The sequence below is a fragment of the Odocoileus virginianus genome, chromosome 5 (genome assembly GCF_023699985.2).
Source record: "Odocoileus virginianus isolate 20LAN1187 ecotype Illinois chromosome 5, Ovbor_1.2, whole genome shotgun sequence".
Classification (NCBI taxonomy): Eukaryota; Metazoa; Chordata; class Mammalia; order Artiodactyla; family Cervidae; genus Odocoileus; species Odocoileus virginianus.
The window spans coordinates 32,696,360-32,721,439 of NC_069678.1; the positions used below are offsets into that span (position 1 = coordinate 32,696,360).

Genomic DNA, 25,080 nt, shown 5'->3' on the forward strand with positions numbered 1-25,080 from the left:
TAAAAAGCTATTGGACCATAACAAGGAATGTTCTGGAGTAAAAATATTGTCAATGGATATGATAGACACCAATATTCTCAATGTACAAAGAACATATATAAATCAATAAGTCAAATATTAAGATTGAAAATAGACAAAAAATAGCTTATCAGTGGCCCATAAATTAGAAGACTTTTTCAACAATCCTAGTTGGACCAGGCTGTTTTTTTCCAAAATTGGATGTAACAATAATTCCCTTTCCATATGCTTTTCAAGCAATATGACCTTGACAGTTCTCAACAAGTAGACTTCAGCTGAAGGGGAGCTATGTGACTTTGGAGGCTAGGCCAGAAAAATGCCATGCATTTCTACCTTGTTTTCCTGGAATGCTCAACCCTGGAACTCAGTCACCACGATGTGAGCAGGTCCAAGAAACCCATGGAGAGGCTCACATGAATAGGAATCAAGCTCCCTGGCTAAAAGCCCTGGTTGAACTCCAGTCAACAGATTTCAGTGAGTGAACCATCCTGAAAACGGGTCATCCAGACCACAAGCATGCTGTCCTGTTTGACACTGGATGGAGCAAAAATGAGCTATCCCCACTGAGCCCTGCCCAAGTTGCACAGTTGTGAACAAAATAAATGATTGTTATTGTTTTAAGCCACTATGATTTGGAGTGATTCTCTATAAAACAATAGATGCCTGACACATAATTTGATATTCCAAAATGACTGAGGCCATAACAGAAACCTAAATATGAGATTTTGGTTTAGGGATACAGTAGTGGGTAGAAGCCGGAAGGAGTTTAAGACTGTGAAAGCTAGAAGGGACATGAAGGGAATGTTACAGATATATAAAAGATCTCAAAGCCCAAAGGCTATGGATAAGAAATTAAAGAAAAATAAGAAAAACGTTACTGGAAGCTACAGAAATGGGTTTCTTGCTACTTAGAGGCAGAAAACTTGCCAGCACTATTGCCTGCTCTAATGCGAAAAAATAGAAAATGTATTATCACGGAAATAATGATATAGTTAAGATTTCCAGGCAAAATATTAAATTTGCCACCTGGCTTCTTTTCCTAAGTTTTGATAAAATATGAAAGGAACAAGTTGAGCTAAAGAAAAAACTGTTAAATATCAAAGTCAGAGCTTGCTGGGCTCAAAAATAAAACTATTTCTCATATCTAGTCTCTCCAAATGGCACATGATTCTCAAATTAAGTGTCGCAACAAAGATCAAATCCTGGAAGGGGTTATAGGCTCTTTTCTTGACTTTATAAAGTTCTAATAGAGTGTCTTATAAGAACTTCCGGACAAGTCAAAAGCACTTTAAAGATCTTAGATAATGCCTTGCAGATTCTACCATAAATTGGGATTCATAAGAATATTAAGCATTTTGTCATTTAGCTTCCTTTCAGGAAGGCCAAAATAGAAAAGGTGGCCAGTCTTAAAGACACTTTTACTTGTGGCTTTGTCAATGGGAGTGAACCCCAATAAGATTCACAGAAATCATATTTTTTAAAAGAACTGCTTTGTCACACGGAGAAGGCAATGGCACCCCACTCCAGTACTCTTGCCTGGAAAATCCCACGGATGGAGGAGCCTGGTAGGCTGCAGTCCATGGGGTCGCTAATAGTCAGACACAACTGAGCGACTTCACTTTCACTTTCCACTTTCATGCATTGGAGAAGGAAATGGCAACCCACTCCAGTGTTCTTGCCTGGAGAAGCCCAGGGACGGGGGAGCCTGGTGGGCTGCCGTCTATGGGGTCGCACAGAGTCGGACACGACTGAAGCGACTTAGCAGCAGCAGCAGCTGTGTCACAAGTATTGTCATCATAGATTGAAAGAAACAGAGACAGTACAAAGTGAAAAGAAACGTTTGCACTTAAAAAAATTTTGCAAGCAGGAAGCAGGCTGGGAAGGCTTCTCAGCTGAAACCACAGGCTTCTTGGAGGGGGGGTGGAGTAAGAACTCAGAGTACAGAATCAAGTGCTACCAAGAATTCCCATAAAGTAAGATTGAACCCTAATCAGAGAACTGGTGAAATGTGTCCCACTGGATTTCAGAACTGCTATCAGCCAACGAATGGATGTGTTTCATATACTCCCTATTTTGAGCAGTTATCTTATTCATGTACTAGAATTTGTGTTTTAGGGTCAGGGAGCTAAAAGCCAGACAGTTTACCTCTTTTAGATTATATGTCTTTAGATTGAGAGGAACTGTACTAAACTTGATAAAATTGAGGAAACTCTCATGAGGAGACCAAACCTAATTCAAATGATGAAATACTGAATTTTGAGCATGTGCTAATGAGATGGAACTTTGGAACTCTTGAGGCAAAGGTAGACACATCTGGCATGCAAAAGCAATGTGAATTGTTGTAGACAGAGACTAGGCTGTGACAGATTGTATTTTGCAAAGATGACCATCATCAACGTATCTTGTCCCATACGAGACCGGACATCTTATGATGTCATCCTGATGCTCCTCTCATTGAGTGGTGAGATTTATGTACCCTCCTAGTGAAGATGGACAGGCCTTTGTGATTGTCTCAACCCATGGAGACTGTGGAAGTGACACCCAAGTCTGAGTGAAAAAATCTGTTTAAAGAGAAAAGTGTCAAAAGAAATAGAGATATCTTCAAAGGTCACACACAAAAAAATGGAAAGCAGAAATGAGTTTGATAGTATTACTCCATTACTTTCTAAAGAAAATAGACATGAAGTCTGACAAATATTTTTTTAAAATTTATTAGGGAGGGGGAAATCTGTTGTGAAGGGGTTTGTGGGGCCTCATCAGGATCAGTAAAACCATCTTCAAATGTTCTACTTCTCCTTTATCTGATTTGGTGCCTGCCAAGGAACATTCTGAGGCTGCCCAGGTGGCACTAGTGGTAAAGTCAATGCAGGAGATGTAAGAGATGCAGGCTGGATCCCTGGGTAGGGAAGATCCCCGGAGGAAGACATAGCAACCCACTCCCGTGCTCTTCATGGAGAATCTCATGAACAGAAGAGCCTGGCAGGCTACAATCCATGGGGTCACAAAGAGTCAGACACAACTGAAGAGACTTAGCATGCACAAGGAATATTCTGGTTGTCCATTTAATACCCCACACTCTGTGTCTGGGGAGGAATTGACTTGGGTGGAAGAAGGTTATTTGGTTGCTGGAAATGAATATCCCTTAGTCTCAAATAGTGACATATCCATTCAGTTTATTTAAATTTGGTTAGTATGAGTTAGTCTTTATGATCAATGAATTGTAATTATGTTACTGAGTCACTAGACCTTCAAAGGCAAGGAAGATAATAGAATGTGGGGGGAAAGTACCTGGGAAAGCCAATCTGAAGGCTTTCTGTCTTTATTTTCCATCTTTTCATTTAAACATTATTCAGTGTTTAGACTTCAGGAAATGGTTTTGGAAAATGTACTGTTTATAGAACAGGCTGAGTTGAGATGACAGGCAGTGGTAGATACAAGCCAACTAATAGGCATTTATGATATCAGAGACCTTCAATAATGATTTAAATATTTTCTCCAAAAGCTTTTGCAGTAAAAATAAGCATCTAAGTATGTAAATTGTATTTGTTATATTCACCACCAAAACCTGTCAGATTTATCATTCCAGTATCCTTTTGGTTGGACATTTCTCATAATCTTTGGCATGTGAAAACTGTCTTTGAACATCTGCTAGGAAAAAATTAATTAAACCCATATGGTTTGAAACCCCATGAAAAGTTTTAGGATTTAGAAAATAGCACCTAGATCTAATAAACATAATCCCTGCAATTTTTCTTTTCTTATTTTGTGATCCTAGTCTTTCCTTTTTGCCTTTCTGCCCTCAGAATTTTATATACCCATACCTTGGTAAACAGTTATTAACTATCATTCCAAACTTTTCAATTCAAACCCCAGAATCAGACATTCGGTAAGAATACTTGACAGAAGAAAGCCACATATTTGCACATCAGCCAAGAGGAGCACATCTCTCGCATCACATACACCCTCACCCCATGCTCCACAGCAGCCGCCCTACATTCATCAAGCACAACAAGTGGTCTCCTTTCTCTGTGCCTGGGAAACCCTGCTACCTTGTGGTCTGTTTAATACTTATTCCCCCAAAAGGAGATAATCATAAAAATATTTTGTAGAAAGTTCTCATTTACAAGTTAATACCTGACTTTTTTTTTAATCTCCCAAAGTGAAAAAAAAATATTCTGTACGAAATATCTAAAGAATTGCCATTCACATTAAAACTTTATGAAAACATCACACCACCACTCTCCAAATCTCAAGATTAAAATCATTCCTTCTTTACATATAACCATAATACCCTTAGGGTTTCACTGGTGGCACTAGTGGTAAAGAACCTGCCAGCCAACGCGGAAGACATAAGAGACTTGGGCTCCATCCCTGGGTTGGGAAGATCCCCGAGAGAAGGAAACGGCAACCCACTCCAGTATTCTTGTTGGAGAAATCTCTTGGACAGAGGAGCCCAGCATTTTCCAGTCCATAGGGTCACAGAAAGTCAGACATGACTGAAGCAACTTAGCATACATGCTTGTATAATACCCTTAATCGAAGTATCAATATTGTTTCATTACTGTTTATTAATTTGCTTTATTTTCTGCAAACTGAAAGGTTCTTGAAGATAGGGACTCTGTCTTATTTGTCTCTGTTTTCCAGCCTGCAGGATATTTGATATTATTAAATATTTTTTGAAGTAATGGAAATGGAGACAAGGGAAAATAGCATAAAGACAGAGTGGAACTAATTTTTTTTTCTATGTTCTAGATCCTATATTGTAGATCTAGATCCGATATTGTAGCCTATAAGCAGTGCTTAAAATTACTTCAGCTTTGCATTAATATGGAATACTATGTCAGTTTCCAGAATATCCTAGAGAAACAGCAGCCTGAAGACTGGTTGATTTCTGGGTCACTTGGAACTGTTGCTCACTCTGGATCAGTTTACAGTTGTTATCTGTCTGAACTACTGATGATGCCTAATCTGAATACCTTCCAATGGTGGAACTTTCCAAATGAATGTCTCTTTTCAGGTGAAATCTTAAGGTGAAACAATAGTTTTTTAATAAAGTAATTTTAATAGTAATTTAATAAGCAATTTTAATAGTAATTTAATAAACAATAAACACCTACTATGTGGGAGACACTGAAGTAGAAGCTGGGATTTGATAAAGATAATAAGCACCACTCTTAGTGTGGCCTAGAATTGTTTGCTTAATGATGTTAATGAACATATTAGGAAAGTAAGGGAAAAGCCAGCATCTCATACTCCTTGTCCACATAACCCTAAGAGCCTCACTGTTGAAAATTTATGAGTTAGTGAGACAGAGGCCTGCCAGAAATATTAGGGTCATCAAACAAAGGTAAGACATATATTCACCACTGAATATGTCAAACTGCAGTTTATTTGAAAGAACCTGTTTTTTGTTACTTAAGCAACAATAATGACTCTACAACTTTCAAATGAAACAAAACCCAAATCTGTGTTTGAATATCTTGGAATGGATTATAAATAACACCATATTTTCTCATTAAATAGTTTCTGGGTACCATATAAGAGAGCAAAAAGCCCCAGATTATCACACTCCACGAGGAAAGAATGTCTCCTAACTCACAAAAGGAGACCAAGCTTATAATCAGGGAATGGCAAATTTGAGAGAATAGCATTGAAACATGTACACTACCATATGTGAAATATATGGCCAGTCCATGTTCAATGCATGAATCGGACACTCAAAGCCAGCGCACTGGGACAGCCCAGAGGGGTGGGATGGGGAGGGAGGTTGGAGGCGGGGTTCAGGAAGGGTGGGGGGCACACGTACACCCATGGCTGATTCAAATCAATGTACGGCAAAAACCACCACAATGCAGTGGTTTAGTTGCTAAGTCATGTCCAACTCTTGCGACCCCATGGACTGTAGTCTGCTAGGCTCCTCTGTCCATGGGGATTCTCTAGGCAAGAATACTGGAGTGGGTTGTCATTTCCTTCTCCAGGAGGAATTCCCAACCCAGGAATTGAACCCAGGTCTCCTGCATTGCAGGCAGATTCTTTACTGACTGAGCTACAAGGGAACCACCACAATATTATAAAGTAATTAGCCTGCAATTATAATAAATTAATTTTTTTTTAAAGTCAGCCCCTTCATTTTTCAGCTTTCAGTTTGACACGGAATTTTCTTCTGAGTGGTAAAGGCCTTGTTTGTTCATGTGTTTAGAGAACAAGAAAGCAGATACATACCAAAAAATAAAAACTCTTCCAAAGAATTTAATATTTCAGAAAATATCAAAGCTGTCATCAGCATATTGACGGACTTTGCCACATGTATTAATTATTAATGATTGTTGTTGTTTTCACCTTGAATTACCATGCTAAGGGCTTTGGGATCTCAGCTGGACTCTGGGTAGTGAAGAATATAGAGCCTTGTTTCCTCATCTGTAAAGGGAATGTATTTTGACACAATGGAGGTTGGGTGTCTAGCCTACTCTAGCTCCTCTAAGCTGCCCCCACCCACGATGAGTTACCCCTAGATAACAACGTGATCTGTGGCCCCACCTCTTGCTTCACCTTGTCCATACAGGACATTTCAGATTCTCTGCTCCCTACTCCCATTCCACTGTCCTCCAGAAATTTCAAATTGGAATACAGGGATTCCGGTCATTAGCTGGATCTGCCAGAAGTAGGAAAAACATGTGAGACCCAGGGTTAAAGATGAAAACTGAAGGCAGACATAATGACCTCTCTGCAAGGAAAGAAGAGGAAGTTGGGAGACAGACAGGCAGACACTGAAAACTAGGAAACACTTGCAGACCAAGAGAGCAAGGGAGAAGCACTTGGGTTACCAAGGGCTTTCCTGCTATGATTCAGTACATTGGGAGGTCTCCCAAATCACCTATCCTTTGGTTTTGTTAGGACTCCTTTCTCTTCGTAACAAATCTTTACTTAATTTAGCTTGAGTACATCAGGTCTCTTCCTATCAAACAATACCTAATTAGAGATAAAACTATCCACTAAACATACAGTCATGAGACCCAAAGGAAATAATGCTTGGTAAAAGATAAAAGCATGACTGAAATGTTATTAAACATTTTCATTATTACCATTATTATGGCAGTTTCATGCTCGCTGTCACCTTTTTCTTAAAACAAAAACGGTGGATTTTTAGTATTGTTCCTATATGATTGTTCCTATATGATTAGCTGGTCCTATCAAAAAGAAGGAAGTTCATATGCTTTAAATGATACTGTTTCTTTTAAAAAAAGTATGTGACAATATACAAATACAAACACACAGATGCACACAAACATACTCTTTAGTTGAATCCAGTTCATTGCTGGAGTACCCAAGAAAGGGCCTAAGTGAAATAACATCACAAAACCAGAACACTGAAACCTCATTTAATGGGTCATTCATATATTTCTCTCTTTTGTTAAACAAAGCTTCACTTAGCCAACAAAGAAAGTTTAAAGAATATAAGAATCCCATAATTTCTTTTTTAAGTGTCTCTAGAAAAGATGAGGGGCTTCCCTCATAGCACAGTAGGTAAAAAAATCTACCTGCAATGCAGGAGACTCGGGTTTGATTCCTGGGTTGGGAAGATCCCCTGGAGAAAGAAATGGCAACCCACTCCAGTACTCTTGCCTGGAAAATCCCATGGATGGAGGAGCCTAGCAGGCTACAGTCCATGGGGTCACAAGAGTTGGACACAACTTAGCAAGTAAATGACACATGACCACCAGAGAAGATGAGGCCATAGTATTTCTTAATAAAGATTTAAGATTCTTATACTGAATCAACATCTCTCAATTATGTTGAAAACATTTTTTAATTGTAATCAATACTATCAGTTCATGCCTACATTTTCTGTTATTTCTAGAATAGATTGAGTATAAATCATCTATATGGTTATTTCAGTAACCATGAAATTCAAATTCAAATGTCAATAACAATGTTCTTTCTTTTTCTCTCCCTTTTTCTTTTATCATTTTGTGTGTGTATGTTAGAGCCCTTCACTCTTCATTCCAATGGTCCAGATAATTCAAATCCTTTTATAATTCTCATTTGCCAGTTCTATGTGCATTTTAATGAAATGTTCCATTGAATGAATCATTATTTTTCAAATCTGCCCATTGTGTCAGGCTCAAGGACAGAGCACTTTCATTTTAGATCACACACAGAGTAGAGAAGAGGTGTGCTCTTGAAGTAGCCCATAATGCACTTTACAACATAGAACCAAAGGCAGATGACATACATTTTGAAAACCAAGCAAACTTACCTTGAATGGAACTCAGAAGAGTATCAAGGAGAAGGAACACATACAAAAGTGTCCCACAGCCAGAGATGAAAAACTGGGATAATTAATTAACTTGAATGGAGACCATATAAGATGTTGTTCTTGTTCAGCCCCTCAGTCTTGCCCAACTCTTTGTGACCCCGTGGACTGCAGCATGCCAGGTTTTCTGTCCTTCACTATCTCCAGGAGTTTGCTCAAATTAATGGCAATAGAGTCAATGATGCCATCCAATCATCTCATCGGTCACCCCCTTCTCCTCCTGCTCTCAATCCTTCTCAGCACAAGGGTCTTTTCCAATGAGTTGGCTCTTCCCATCAGGTGGCCCAAGTATTGGAGTTTCAGCTTCATCATCAGTCCTTCTAATGAATATTCAAGGTTCATTTCCTTTAGGGTTGACTGGTTGGATCTCCTTGCAGTCCAAGGGACTCTCAAGAGTCTTCTCCAACACCACCATTCCAAAGCATCAATTCTTCAGTGTTCAGCCTTCTTTATGGTCCAACTCTGACATCTGTACGTGACTACTAGAAAAACCATAGCTTTAACTAGATGGACCTTTGTTGGCAAAGTAATGTCTTTACTTTTTAATACGTTGTCTAAGTTTGTCAGAGCTTTTCTTCCAAGGAGTAAGTATCTTTTAATTTCATGGCTTCAGTCATCATCTGCAGTGATTTTCAAACCCAAGAAAATTAAAATCTGTCACTGTTTCCATTGTTTCCCCATCTATTTGCCATGAAGTGATGAGACCGGATGCCATGATCTTCGTTTTTAAATGTTGATTTTCAAGCTAGCCTTTTCACTCTTCTCTTTCACTTTCAAGAAGCTGTTTAGCTTTTCATCAGGAGGCTCTTCTGCTTTCTGCCTTAAGGTTGGTGTCATCTGCATATCTGACATTATTGATATTTCGCCCGGCCATCTTGATTCCAGCTTGTGCTTAATCCAGCCCAGCATTTCCCATGATGTACTCCGCATAGAAGTTAAATAAGCAGCATGATGGCATACAGCCTTGATGGACTCCTTTCCCAATTTGGAACCAGTCCGTTGTTCCATGTCCTGTTCTAACTGTTGATTCTTGACCTGCATACAGGTTTCCCAGGAGGCAGGTAAGTTGGTCTGGTATTCCCATTTCTTGAAGAATTTTCCACAATTTGTTGTGATCCATACAGTCAAAAGCTTTAGCATAGCCAATGAAGCAGATGTTTTTCTGGAAGCCCCTTGCTTTTTCTATGATCCAACAGATATTAGAGATTTGATATCTAAGATGTTAGCAGGTTTAAGATCTGCACTCAGGACACTGCCTGGAACATAAAATATGTTCAATATAAGTCTTTTGGTTAAAGAGAGACCCTATTCTTTCATTTTTTTCAACATATTTAACAATTCTCATTTACAATTCTGTCTTGATCATTCTAGCATTTGCCATTTTTTGAGCCTTTAACTTTGTAGACTATAGGTTCTGCTGTCTACCGCTTATTATGACTTGACTTTTTGCGTGTTTAGGGAAGCTTCACTGTGAGACCTTTCTGTGCAGAGAAAATTCATGTTTACCTCTGTTAGGTACCTGGGGCAATGCCAACCATGACCACCATAAAATAATTCTTTGCTTAGTATTTGGGGAGTCATGCAAGAGAGTTTCATGCACTGAACTCAGGTCTGTGGTTCAGAATTCTTAAGGGAAATTCTTTTCCAATGCACCCAGATATCAGGTCCACTCCTGCCTTCAAGACTTTGTACCAGCCATTTTTTCTGCTCTAGATTTTCATATTTGGTCTTTTTTATCCTTAACTTCTTAGCTCAAATGTCACCTCCTCAAAGAAGCAATTTTTTACCGCCTGACAGAAATGAATCCTCCATTCCATTCATTCCATGAATCCATAGAAACATGCAGTCTAGGTACTCAGAACATATTTGTTTGACTCCTTAAGCCAAATAAATGAAATAAAATTCCTGTCTGTGATCACATCCCTCAAAAACAGTCACAAGGATTTCCACCAAATTGAGGGTATATTGAAAAAGGATGAATCAATATTCCTGGAATGTGATATAAGCAAAACAAATTTTGTGGAGTACATTGTTGCTACCTTTTTCACTTAGTTTCTCCTTCCCTTTTCCCCAGGATTGACGATCAGCATCTGTGTTAGTGGACATGTTAGATAATTTATTTCATATCAAACTTAAAATTAAAAGCAAAGGCCATTTATTTAACTAGGCTAATATCTAACAGAATATTTTGAACACCCTGCCAGTGCCATACCTTGACTATGGATGTTAGACCAGCTTATAATTTCATGTACATCTGAACCAACATTTCAAAAATATCTGTCTGATAATTATTTATTGAAGAAAGAGAAAAGTGCCTTTTTATACATTTTCTATTGTATTTAAGATAATATAATCAGATGCACTCAAGGTAATGTAATCTTCTAACATAATACAGAATCCTCTTTTCTTCTGTAGTTTTTCCTCACTCATAATTTACACACACCAACATAAAAGTAACTTATAAGGACATGTTACAAAGTCCTGATCAAAATATCACCAAAAGCTGTAGGGTTCTTTCCTGTCCTTTATGTCAGCAAAAATATTTTCATCTTCTCAGCAGTTCTTTCTCACATTTAGTTTCTCTCATGCTTTTCTAATTCAGAAAATACCATTGCAAGTATGTTAAAGGGTTTCAAGTTTAGTAGAAAATTTTTTTTAATTCCCACTAGGCAGCACTATAACATGCATTTTTCCTTTTCAGCTCTAACTGTTGACTTCAGGTATCTGTCAACTGGTTGCTCTCAGAGTGCTTGTCACCGTTGAAAAAATTTTCAAGAGACATCCATCAGTGGTGGCAAGGAAAGTTTTGTTTTGTCTTAATTTTTGCTCCAAGGAGTAATTTGGCAGAAGTCAAGCTATGAAAGAAGCCAACTACAAAAAGGAGTCCTGTGCAGAAACCTGAATAAAATGGCACTACATCTTGAATATGTTCTAGAGTTGTTTAACAGTTTCTTATACATCTTTCTATGGCTTTCCTAGTGGTTCAGATGGTAAAGAATCTGCCTGCAATGCAGGAGACCTGGCTTCGATCCCTGGGTCAGGATGATCTCCTGGAGGAAGAAATGGCAACCCACTCTAGTATACTTGTCTGGAGAATCCCATGGACAGAGGGCTACATTCCATGTGGTAGCAAAGAGTCGGACATGACTGAGTGAGTAAGCACATACTATATACCTTTCTGCTTGACCCTGACCATCAGTCCTTGGGTCCACAGGTTACCTTCCTAGTCTGACAGAGTCCTCATGCTGGACTTTCCCCAGAATCTGAGCAATGCATTTAGCCACTGTTGACTCTTCCCCCATCACAGTTAAAAAAAAAAAAAAAGCATCAGTGAACAATACAAGAGGCACCACATTATGTTTGCATACTTAATATTTGGTTGACTTGGAGGGGTCTAATATCATGGAAAGGGAGAAATAAGAATGGAAAAAGAAAGAAAAGGTCCATGCCGAAAGGAGGAAGAGAAAGGATTCTATATAAGTGAACGTCCAGATGCTATCCTCTGACGAGGTAAGTTCTAGATCGTGGAGCCAAGCTGCAGTTGAATGGTACGGCTCCCTCTGCTCCAGCACTCTCTCATCTCTTGCAGCAGTCTGGCTTGTTCACTGACTTCCTGCCATGTGCCAGGCACTGTGCTTTATTTCTATAAGCACATTTAAATGCAATGTCAAAAATTAGATATTTTTTATTCCCATTTTAAGGATGAGGAAACTCATGCTAAAAGAGGTTCTTTTACAAAACATCACATCGAGCTGCTTTTCAAATCCAGGAATATTTTTGGACTTCCCTGGTGGTCCAGTGGCTAAGACTCCATGCTCCCAGTGCAGGGGGCCCAGGTTTGATCCCTAGTCAGGGAACTAGATCCCACAAGCCGCAACTAAGGAGACTCACATACTACAATGAAGACTGAATATCCCCCGTGGGGCAACTAAAACTCTAGAGAGCTAAATTCTCCAGGTAAGAACACTGGAGGGATTGCCATGCCCTCCTCCAGAGCATCTTCCCCACCCCAGGGATCAAACCTGTGTCTCTTGTGCTTCCTGCAGTGCAAGCAGATTCTTTACCCACTGAGCCACCTGGAAAGCCCAACTAAAACCCAGTGCAGCCAAATTAAAAATCCAGGAATATTTACCTAAAATAATGAACCATCTAAGACTAAGAGAGTAAAGACCATATCCTTTGAAGCCAAAGTCTATCATCTCAAATTGACTGAGATAAATTTACCATCAGAATCAAAGTTGTAAGTAGGAGGAATGTGAGTTCAGTAGAAATGAGAAGATTCACTTGTCCAGTTAAAAAAAAAAAATCTCCTATGACCAGTGAGATGTTGAATGGTGCTTGCCAGAGGCTGGCAAGTGGAGGAAATGGAGAAGATATTGGTCAAAAGGTAGAAACATTCATGTATATAAGGTACAAACTTTTAGTTATGAGATGAATAAGCTTTGGGAACCTAATGTACAGCATGGTGACTATAGTTAACAATTTTGTATTATATACTTGAATGTTGCTAAGAGAGTAAATCTTAGGTGTTCTCACTACAGAGGAAAAAAGTAATTATGTACATTGATGGAAGGGTTAACTAAACCTATTACAGTAATCATGTCACAATATATTTGGATCAAATTGTCATGTTGTACCTTAAATTTACCTGGTTTTATGTGTCATTTGTATCTCAATAAAGCAGGAAAAAATAAAAATCATTAAACTGAGGTTTAACAAAATTAAATAAACTTCCCAAGGTCACAGACTTATTGAATGTCTAAACTAGGACTCTAATCCAAGTCTGTACGACCCCAGACTTAGTGTTTCAAATATCCAGGTAAACTACTTCTAGAAAGGGAACTATAGCATAGGTAACCTAAGTCATCACTCACCTTAGCTGGAAGCCAAGCTCCACAATCAGATAATAATATCAAAACTAAATAACATTTATGGAGCAGCATTTAGGATGTACCAGACAGTAAGCTAAATTCTTTATTTGGATAATTTTAATTTTTTTTCCCACAATGAATCTAAGAGATAGATACTAATATTATCCTTACACTAAAGTTGAAGAAATCAAAGCCTCAGAGTTTTGTTAGTGTTTTGCCAGGACTTAAATCCTAGCCTCTGGGAACTATGCACTCTTAGTCACTTTACTGCATTTCAAGCCATATCTCTTGGGAGACATGGGAGTTTTAATTCCATCTTTAATAGTACCAACTCCTTAGCTCTCGAGTACCTGAATGAAGCCTTTTACATCTGCACGTCTTGGGTGATAACAAAGCAGTGGTTGGAGTAGCCTCTAGCTCCTCCTAGTGGCCACAATGGCCATTAACATTTACTAAAGGATCGAAGTACTGTGAATCAGTGCTAACCAGCAAACACCCATTTCAGGGTTTATCTAAAGGCCTGGCAAGCATTAAACACCTGCAATCCAATCCATCCTGAGCCTCAGAGGCATCATTAAATGTCTGACATCTGGTATGCACCAGGGTACTTTAGCAACTGGGGAAGAACATCACGCAGATTAAAATGATAAAATTACCCCCAAATTAGTTTGGCAGATGTGGAGCAGAGACACCAGGAGTTTTGTTTTTCAGCTTCTTCCTTGCATCCCACTACAATAAATATCAGTGCTTGTTATCCCAGTTAATTATACAGTTCTCCAGCAGCAAGGAAACTCCATTTTCCTTTCTTTCTGACACACAGCTTTTAGACACATCCCTTCTAATGACCTGCTTCCTCCTCTTTTAAGAACAGCGCTGCAGCCATCCAGCTAGCAATTCAAAACTGAAAGCTCCTCCATCCTCCAACCTTTTTTTTTTTTTTTTTTTAAGGTTAATTTTTAAGACATACCCTAATTATAGGAATTTTCAGTCTTTAAAAAGCAGCTATTCTCAGACCTGTTTACAAGACCACGATCTGAAACATCAGTCAAAAACAGCTTGAACTGATTGCATCCTTCTCTGGAACAGAACATGCAGTAGCAGAATGTCCATTTGTAGCTGGTTCATCTGCCCTGTAACTAAGGTTGCATTGCAGCCCTGCTCCAAACTTATTTCTGCAAGGGAACAGCTAAGAGTCCCCTAGATAAGATGTCAGAAAATGTGCTATCCAAATTTGTTGGTTAACATTCTCGGAGCCAATTTAGTGCTGAATTATATCACCAGCAAAGTTGGTGGTAGGGCAACATATATACACAGAAGCTCTTGTAAAGTCAGTAATTATGGCCTTGTAAAGTCAAAATGCAGGCACCACTTGAAAATCCTCTTCATAAGATCCGTTCAAAGCTCAGTGAAGGAAACATCTTGCTGTCGAATGAAAAAAAAAAAAAAGACTCATTATGCACCTCAACTCAGTTTTATGCACTTAAAAGCTACAGAAACGAACCTTTCCAAATCACAAGTGATTCATAACAGTGAGTTCATTCTTCTGCCATTATTCACACAGATGGATGATGTCATATGCATTTTAAAAATGAGAAATCAACTTTGGGGATCAACTGAGTCAAGGATAAGAATAGACCCAAAGACCTCAAGGCCTCCTCTCAGACTGAAGAGAGAAACTCTAAAAACGAGAACATCAAAATCAGGGGCAAACCTTGAAAATGTGTCTTTTTTTTTTCCTTCCTAAAGCAGGTTTTATGAAAACAAAAACAGTAAGTGTTCTCAGAGGCTGGTATATTTATCTTATGCAAACCACACATGGCTAATATGTTTTCAAGTTCATTTCTCCCAAAAGTATAATTATTAAGCAGACCAAAACATTCCTCAAAGATTATAGACTATAAAAGACTGATATTTGCTAGAATTTATTATCTGCAAAACACTGTTTTGCTCTAAGGTGCATAGTGCTGCAGAAAATTCGGCACCAACCACCTGCCCCTCTTTGTTTGTCTACTCTTGGAAAATTCTCTCTTAAAATGTGGCATCTCTGCTTTCCTCCAGCTCATAGCCTTATACTATCACAGGGTCTCACAGCCTTGGTATTTAGAGTCAAGTTTTGAAGTAGCTCAGTGCTCTGAGGGAGAGGCAGGTAAAATAGATCGATCTCATACTAATACTCAGGGACATGTCTCTTGTGCCTGTACACACGCACGCACACACACACACACACACAAGATTTTAAGGCATCAATCCACAAGCCATCTCTTAGGATAGTAAAAAAATTAGCTTTCCCTTTTAGCTCCCTCTCTTGAAAAATACATTAAGAATCTAGCTCTGTCCAAATCCTCTTTGTTTTCTCTCAAATGCAGAACCTGTGAATGAGCATGATTTTAAGTCAATACAGCATACATAATTTATAAAGAGAGTTTTTTTTGAAAATCATGCATTTCTAAACACAGTTGTTAAGGTTACAACAAGTAATAAAAAAATGCAGAGAGCATCTTGCTGGAGAGACAGGAGGTAGGAACCCCCTACTAGCTTAGCCAGAGGAAAACGACCTACAGGCTCACCCAGCAACAGCTGTGGGATCCAGATTACAAATTTCTCCCAAGGCAGTATGAATATGAGCTTGAAATAGTCATCTCTTCTTCCAAAACAAATTTGCTAGGGCGTTGCTGTCTCAATATTTCTATAAACTAAAATGCACCACTTTCAGAGTAGAGTGAGTTGAATCTTAAATTCTTAGGAAATAAAGTACACGATGCTCAAGAGGACACACACGAAAAGATATTTTTTGGAATCTCAAAATCAGTTGGCAGTTGGTAGCAAGGCTTAACAGAGACACAGTCAAAGATTCTATCACTATTTTAGATCCTTGAATCTCAGAAAGTAAACATATTTGTGGTTGGATTAATACTTATCTTTTGGGAACCATCTCCAGCAAAATGCAAGCACATTATTACATAATTTAGAAGAATATCATATGTGTTGGCTTATAAATATCACAACAGTATTGGATGAAGACATCCAGACCAAACTATAATAAAATCCAATCTCACAGTGGATGGCAAATGCCTAATGTAGATGGAAGGTAAAACTGTGAATTGCCAGCCTCATCTGAGATTGTAATAAAAGTGAATGGCGAGTTCAAATTATCTAGCTTTATACTCTAATTTTAGCTCCACAAGCATTGAGCATATTCTATATTTTTAATGTTATACCAAGTCCCAGAAATACAAAGATGAAAGACACCTACTCTACCCTGCCCTTGGGAAGCACACCATATAATGGCAAACACACATGCAATAGAGTTAATGTGACTCTAACAAAAAAGTCTGCCTACAAAAAGGGCTTCTAGGCTGTAGGTAAAGGAATTTAGCTTGTTTGTGCATTAGCCGCATTTTTATAATCATAAACAAATAATCATTCTGGCTGTCATCTCTGCATTAACAGTTTATAGCATTTTATTAACAATGTACTTTAACATGAACTGTTTGATGTACCCTTCACAAGAGTTCTATCAAATAAGCAGGTAATGAGAAAACTGAAACATCAATATATCTCAGATTTGGAAGCCATATTAAATATCTTTAAAGCCCATCTGTGGATAGTGAACACACGCATGGTATTACATTAAGAAGGATTCCAAACTCTTGTTAGGTTTAATGGGGAAAAATTCACAATTGATTGAGAATGTCTGTTAGGGCTGGTAGGGGATGGAGTGGCAGATCCAGTGTCTGTATTTATGAATCATTTTCTAGCTTATTCATAGCTGCTTTTAGAAGACTAATGGTAGTAACGAGCCCTTAGCAGTTTGCTGCTGAATTCTGAATACTGAAGACTAAATGTCTGTATGTCCCTCCATCCAGATAATCCCAGGCCTTCACTACAGTACTGAATAGAATAAGTCCCAGGATTTTTCCTTAGCTCCATTATGTGTGTGTCTGCTAATTCGCTTCACTCCTGTCCAACTCTTTGAGACGCTATGGACTGTAGCCCGCCAGGCTCCTCTGTCCATGGGATTTCCAGGCAAGAATACAATACTGGAGTGGATTGCGACACCCATCCCCAGGGGATCTTCCCGATCCAGAGACTGAACCTAGTCTTTTATGTCTCCTGAATTGACAGGTGGGTTCTCTACCACTAGCACCACCTGGGAAGCCCAGATCCATTGTTCCCTTCTCTAAATAATCAGACATTATTCACAAAGTCCATTGTTATCCAAATTCTCTGAGCATTTCAGAGTGAATGATCCATTTTTAAGCATTTTCAAATGTTTCACAATAGTGAACCAAATAACCCTCAATGTACATTTTGATATTTGTCTTTTCATTGATATCAATATAACATTATTACCAATACTGTGCTTATTCAGCCAGGATTTTAATTTGCCTCTGACTGCTCTTTTTCTCTCTCTTTTTTATCCTTTACTATATGGTTCATTCTTGCCTACTCAACACCACTAATGATTTTGCAAATATTTCCAACAGCATACTTTTCAATAAAATGTGTTTATAATAAAATCTGAATTCTGTGGAAGTAAATTTCTATACACATTGAAAAAATAAAAATACATCATTTTAATTTTATGAAATTCTCTAATTTTTGAAGTTTATGTGGATTTTTTTTTTGCATACTAACATTAAGGAGTTCAAAAACTGTCATCTTGGTATCATTTCTATGAACATTAAAATCAGCAATGTAGATATTAAGTCAGGCTTCCTTAGTGGTGCAGAAGTAAAGAGCCCGCCTACCAATGCAGGAGATGAGGGTTCAATCCCTGGGTCAGGAAGATCCCCTGGAGAAGGAAATGGCAACCCACTCCAGTATTCTTGCCTGGGAAACCCCATGGTCAGAGGAGCTGGGCAGGCTACTGTCCGTGGGATCGCAATAGCAACAATAAAACCAAAATACCAGCCATATCGAGAAGTAATTTTTATTTAACATATGAGCCTGTGATTCAAGTTACATTGATGCTAATGGGGACTACTAGGGAAACACCCAAACAGAGAGCATAGAACTCCTGCAGAAGAATAGATAGACAGCACACTCCAACATTCTTCTTCCAATACCATATTTGCTATTTTTAAAATACTGTTTAAGAGATTTCAAATTCAAATTTAAACTTATTACTTTGAAACTCCTATGGTCATCTCTTCTTCCTTTAGCTTCTGTAGGACTTGACTGCATTCAGGTCCTTATCTATTCTACTATATAGTATCTTGCATGGTAAATGTTCAGTAGATAATAATGAATTATTGAACCAGAAAGAGGAATTTTTAGATTATGGATGTGCTTAAGAAGAGAATTCCATTTCAGAGAAATTTCCCCAAGAAAACAGTTTTATGCAAAATGTGAACAATGCAATGTTATCTATAGTAGTAAACCATTTAAAACTACATAGAAGTCTAAACACAGGAGATGGGTGAAAAATCATGGTATATCTAAATGACTGAATTTATGACAGCCATTAAAATGTTTAGTATAAAAAATGTCATTTCATATCAAATGAAAAAAGTCAGTTATATAACTTTATAGAGCATTCTCATAACATATAAATATGATTTTTCACAAAATATACAGGTAAATTATGCCAAATATTAATAGCAGCTATAACTATATAGTATACTTAAAATTTGGAGGAGGGGCATTTTGCAAAATTTTCTATAAGAAATATGAATTGTTTTTAAATGACAAAAATGTTTCCACAAAAAGTTTTAAACTTCCTAAAGAACAATTTCTCTGGCAAGTAGCATGGAATAAATGATTGCAGTGCTGAAGAGAGCTGCATAATGAAATCTGATTGGTGAGTCATCACAGAGGATGCTTTTCCTCCTTTGGCTTCCAGGGCTAAGACCAGGAGGGGCCAGATATGCTATGCCAGTAACATAACTAGTTATTGGCAAAACAGCAGCTCCAATAGAAACATTCCATTGAAGAAGTTTCCAAGATGATTAAAATGTGTATGCTTGTGTGATAAGTGGCTTCAGTCACGTCCAACTCTCTGTGACCCTATGGACTGTGGCCTGCCAGGCTCCTCTGTCCATGAGATTCTCCAGGCAAGAATGCTGGATTGGGTTGCCATGGCCTTTCCAGGGGATCTTCCCGACCCAGGGGTTGAACCTGTGTCTCTTACATTTCCTGCACTGCTACACTAGTGCTATCCAGGAAGCCCCTAAAATGTGTATATAGAAAGATACTTAGTCAATCATTTGTAACATCGAATAAGATAATAGTAATGTCAGAGCTTTGCAGATGGCTCCGGGGTGAAGGATCTGCCTGCCAATGCAGTAGACCCAGGAGACGTGGGTTCGATCCCTAGGTCAGGAAGATCCCCTGGAGCAGGATCTGGCGGGCTACAGCCCATGGGGTCACAAAGAGTCGGACAAGACTGAGCACCCACACAAAAATGTCAAAGGAAAACATGTAGCTTTTATTTTGCCACTGTTAGCACTTACAGTTTACCATCCAAGACAGCACATTCTAAGTTAAGAGTGTTAACAGGGGTAGTGAGGGATAGAAAAGCTGTGCATTCCTACATATACTTATTTTTTTAACTTCTTTATTGATGTTATATTAGCAGACAACAAACACCACATATTTTAAGTGTACAATTTGATGAGTTTTGATGTATGTATACACCCATGAAACCATTAAAAAGATCAAAGTAATGAACATGTCCATCATTCCCAAAGATTTCCTTATGTTTTTATAAATGCTCTCTCCAACCTCTCCTCGCTCCACCCATATACCCTGTCCCCAAAGTAATTTGTCACTTTAGATTAAAGACTAATTTGTCACTCTGGATTCATTTGCACTTCCTAGAATTTGATATAAATAGAATTATGTTGAGTATACTCTATTTTTACTTGCTTTATTCACTCAGTGTAATTATTTGGAGATTAATTCATGCTGCAGAATATACCAACAGTTCATTCATTTTTATTGCTGAGCAGAATTCCATTATATAAATTTTTGCATAGAATAATTATATTAACATTATACACATGTATAAAATCATGTTAATTTTAATAAATATTTATTATATAAAATAATATATATGTAAAATTATGTGACAAACATATAAAATACAAATTTATCTGTTCACTTGTTTGATCTGTTTAGAGATTTTGGCTTTTTTGAACAGTACTCTACAAGTCTTTGTGTGGAAAAGACTTTTATTGCCCTTTAATGAATATTTTGGAGTGGACTATCTAGATAACATGGTAGAGGTGGGTGTAATTTTTAAGAAACTGCCAAACTCTCGAAGTAATTGTATTATTTTATATCCTCTTCAGCATTATATGGGGACTTCCCACATGGGGCTAGTGGTAAAGAATCCGCTTGCCAATGTAGGAGACACAAGAGATGCGGGTTTGATCCCTGGTCCAGAAGATCCCTTGGAGAAGGAAATGGCAACCCACTCCAGTATTCTTGCTGGAAAATCCCAAGGACAGAGGAGTCTGGTGGGCTACAGTCCATGGGGTTGCAAGGAGTTGGACACAGCTGAGCACTCAGCATTATATAAGAGTTCCAGTTACTCTACACTCACTTGGGATGTTCAGTCTTTATAAATTTAGCCATCCTCATAGATATGTGGTAGTTCTCCATTGCAATTTTAATTTGCATTTCTTTAATGATGAATTGTGCTGTGTGTTGCTTCAGTTGCTTACTTGCCTTAATAGTATATCTGTTTTGGTCTATTCAAACCTTCGGTCCATTAAAAAAAAAAAAAATGAGTTCACCTTTTTATTGAGTTTCAGAGGTTTTTATATATTCTGGATATAAATTCTTCATCATATGTGTGATTTAAAAAATTTCTCTTTACCATATTTTCAACAAATGCATCATTATACAAACTGTTGTTTTATTCTTGTTTCTTGTACTTGGGATTCATTGATATTATTGATCTGGGGAATCATAGACTTCACTGAATTTGGAATTTTTCAGTCTTTATTTCTTCTAATATTTTTTTAGTCCCTGTCTTCTTTGAGCACTTCATTAAGTGTATTAGCCACATAAAATTGTTCCATATCACACTGATTCTCTATTCATTTTTTAAAATTCTTTATTTCTGTTTCTGCTTTATTTCTGTAAATTGACATATTTCCAAGTCTTCATGCTTGCAAATTTTTACATCTGGAATGTTGCTTCTTTATAAATCCCATCCAGTGTGTTATTCTTATCAAACATTTTAATTTACATTTATATAGATGAAATTTTTCTTTTTTATATCTTCCACTTCTATACCTTTTGAACTTACAGAATAGAGTTTTGAGAATATTTAAATATTTTTATTTGCTAATTATAACATTTATAACATCAGACTTTTAACTGATTGATTTTTTCCCTCTCATTATGAGTCATATTTTTCTATTATTTTGTTCAATCATTTTTTTTTATTGAATTCCAACATTGTGAACTTCACTTTGCTAGATACTGGATATTTTTGTATTGTCATAAATATTCTTGAGCTTTGTTCTGGGTCACAATTAATTTACTTGGGTACTGTTCTTTCTTTTAAGATTTGTTAGGTGAGGCTGGAGAAGTGTTTTAGATCAATACTATCCTATAATTGATGAAGATTCTTCAGTGAGCGCCACCTGATGCCCTATGAATTGTGAGGTTTTTCAGTCTCTCACTGGAGAGAAGAGAGACTTAACCAGCCCTATATCCCTGCCATGGACTGTCATCTTTAACCCACTTAGGTGAATCTTTTCATGGCCTTGGGTAGTTTCCTCACCTCTGTTCACTCATCACCACTCTGCTAAAGAAACAAAGAGACGGGCTCAGATCTCTGGGTTCTCTTTCGTGCAGCTCTCGCCTCTGCGGCCCTTTGGGTAGGTAAACTCTAGGCAGCTTTTTTCCCCCAAACTCCAAGCTTTGTCTCTTCAACTCAGGATGTTGGCCATACCCCGTCTCCATATTCTATGGCCTGGAAGCCCTCTCAACATAGAAATATAGGGAAATTCATAGAGCATACCACATTTTTCCCCACCTTTCGGGCATCACTGTTCTCCATTCCCTGATAATAATCCTTGATAACCCTTATTCCATATATGCTGTCCATTTTTTTCAGATTCAGTAATAATTCTATTCCCAGAAATTACATCTTAGTTGAAAATGGCTATCCCTCAGTGTATTCATTCTTACTTGGAGTGACACTTACAAGCCTCAGCATTCTGAAAAGTGAATAAGCAACCATAACATTCAAATGATCACATACAATCATGGAATCTCAACTATTCCTCTGTGAAATAACTCAGACAAAAAGAAAAGAAAAAAATAGATGGCTTTGACCCGAACTGCTGTTGTTTAATGGGTACTGTTTTCAGTAGATATTTTATACTTTATCTTTTTAAAATTAATACTTTTCATACTGTTCTTGAGTAGTGATATCTGTTAAAGTACTGTGTATTAATTTTGGCTTTTACTGTCAAATTAGAGTCCTTTTCAATAGACTATTGGAGTAGGAAATGGCATCCCACTCCAGTATTCTGGCCTGGAAATACCATGGACAGAGGAGCCTGGTGGGCTATCATCCATGGGATCACAAGAGTGGGACACAACTTAGTGACTAAACCAACCACAAAGATCAATTTAGAAATTCTTTAGTTTACATTTATTTTTTTTTAAATTCAGGATGGGCCTGGGTGCCTTAGAGCCCGAATCATTAGGCCACAGCCCAGAGTCTCCAGTCACGTGCAAGGCAAGATGTTGAGACTCGGTTTGGGAAACTGGGACATTTAAACCAGACAATTACAAGATACTGTCACAAATGTGGAGAAGCATTTTGGGGAGCTGTGCCAAATCTCTGCTGCTTACATGCAGAAAACTGCCAGACTGTGACACAAAGCAGAATTCCTGGTGAATGATATTAATGTGTATGTCTCTACAGAGACCCCAACTTTAAAGCAGGGTCTGAAAAACTTTGCTGATGAGTTTGCCAGATTTCAGGATTATTGACAGGCAGAAGTTGAAAGATTTGAAGTCAAAGTGTTAGTTGAACCTTTGAAAGCTTATGGAATCATTGTAAAAATAAAATAAGATGACTCAAAGCAATATTAACAGCAAGAAATCAAGAAGCTAAACAGTTAACTCAGTTAGAAAGAACACATCAGAGAAACCCATCTGATTGACATGCTATTTCACAGGCAGAAACTGAATTACGAAGAGCTACAGTGGATGCTATCTGAACAACTCATCATCTGGAGGAAACTATTGACAATTTTGAAAAGCAGAAAATAAAGGGTATAAAGACTATATTTTTAGAATCTATCACTATTGAAATGTTATTTCACAGTGAAGCTGTAGAGGTAGGTCTACACTGATGTCTACCAAAATATACAAAAGACTGACAAAGACTTGAAGGTTTTCCAGAATTCTCTGGATCCACCAGATGATTTACCTTGTTTAGAAGTCCTTAGATATCATAAAAGCAAATCAAAGGCATCTCTTCAGAAATCCCTGTCAGCTAAATGTTTATCTGGAACAGGACAGCTATCTACCTGTCGACTAAGAAATGATAGACAAGCAGAAGATGATTGATGAAGAGGAGGAAGACAGACATTACATAAGAAAATTAAATTTCTTAAGGAAACTTTGCATTTCCATTTTCTATCTTAAATAACTGGGAAGTCAGATCTACTAAAACTGCAAAACTTTATACTTGTTTGATATGTTAAACCTCAAAATGAAATCCTACTGGAAATGGAGAAATTATTAAAGGAAATTTATGTTGACCAAGGAAAATATAAATAAATAAAAAATAAAATTCAGGATGTTTCTATGTAAACTTAACTTTAGCAGAATATACAGGCTAAAACAATAGGGATATTTTATAATAAAGAAAACATAATTTTTGTGTAGATAAAGCATACCAACTTACCGAACTGCATATCAAACACTCAGACTGTACCTATAGGTAAAATCACTTTAACTGCTTTGCCTGGGTTGATTGCTTGGTTGCTTCACACTCCCTAGCAATTCAGTTAAATTGGTTAGACCATTATATAATACGAACTGACAGGTTGTTTCACTGAACTGACTCACAAAGTCAATCAAAAGTTGAACTGGTTGTATATGGAATCATAAACAATCTGGGAATAATCTTTTGTAGAGTGCTGTAGGGTTTGGAGAGCACTGAAAAAACACTTGTGAATCCCTTCTTTTCTTCTAATGTTTTTATCAAAGGATTTTGAAGATACAACAGTATTTAAGCTCCTTAGAGCTAAAGTGTCTTTGGTATTTGAAGAAATAATCTGTGATTGCAAACAGTCTATGAAATGCATTTCTGCATCACAGTATCAAGTGAGGAAATCACATTTAGAACTTAGAATAACAAACCCCCTGTTGGTATCATGAATAGAGCACTCATATTAACTAAATAAAACAAACACCAGTAGGAAAGTGGTCTGCTGCTGCTGCTAAGTCAGTTAAGTCATGTCCGATTCTGTGTGACCCCATAGACGGCAGCCCACCAGGCTCTTCAGTCCTTGGGATTCTCCAGGCAAGAAAACTGGAATGGGTTGCCATTTCCTCCTTCAATAGGAAAGTGGTTTAATATTTACCAAAGGACCATGGCAAAGCTGGAGTAGAAATCTTGAATGGCATTCAATAAATGGGTCAGTACATGTATGCTGGATTTACAAAGTATATCTTGGCACTCCTTGTCACTGAAAGATCAGTAAGCACAACAGTACTAATAGGCCTGCTTCAAACTTCTCCCTAGTAGTCAGAATTGAGGTTTTTGCTCAGAATGTCATTTTGCACATTAAGAGACTTTGAAAAAGACCAACTTGGAAGAACAGCACAGTTTCTCTGAAATCTTGTAGTTTAGAGTGGCATTGATAATTGTATCTTCCCTATCCCCATTTCCCT

The 25,080-nt window shown here is 37.7% G+C and overlaps 1 protein-coding gene and 1 pseudogene across 1 annotated transcript in view; one reads left to right on the plus strand and one right to left on the minus strand.

Annotated features, from left to right (window-relative positions):
* Positions 1-10,464: 10,464 nt before the first annotated feature.
* Positions 10,465-25,080, minus strand: part of SNX7 (sorting nexin 7) — a 726,766-nt gene continuing 712,150 nt past the window's right edge. The window contains exon 9 of the mRNA XM_070467754.1: positions 10,465-14,625. Within this exon, the coding sequence (XP_070323855.1) occupies positions 14,599-14,625 (27 nt within the window). The 3' untranslated portion in view covers positions 10,465-14,598. The remainder of the gene's footprint in view (positions 14,626-25,080) is intronic.
* On the plus strand, positions 22,915-23,830 carry LOC110149505 (CBY1-interacting BAR domain-containing protein 1 pseudogene; annotated as a pseudogene).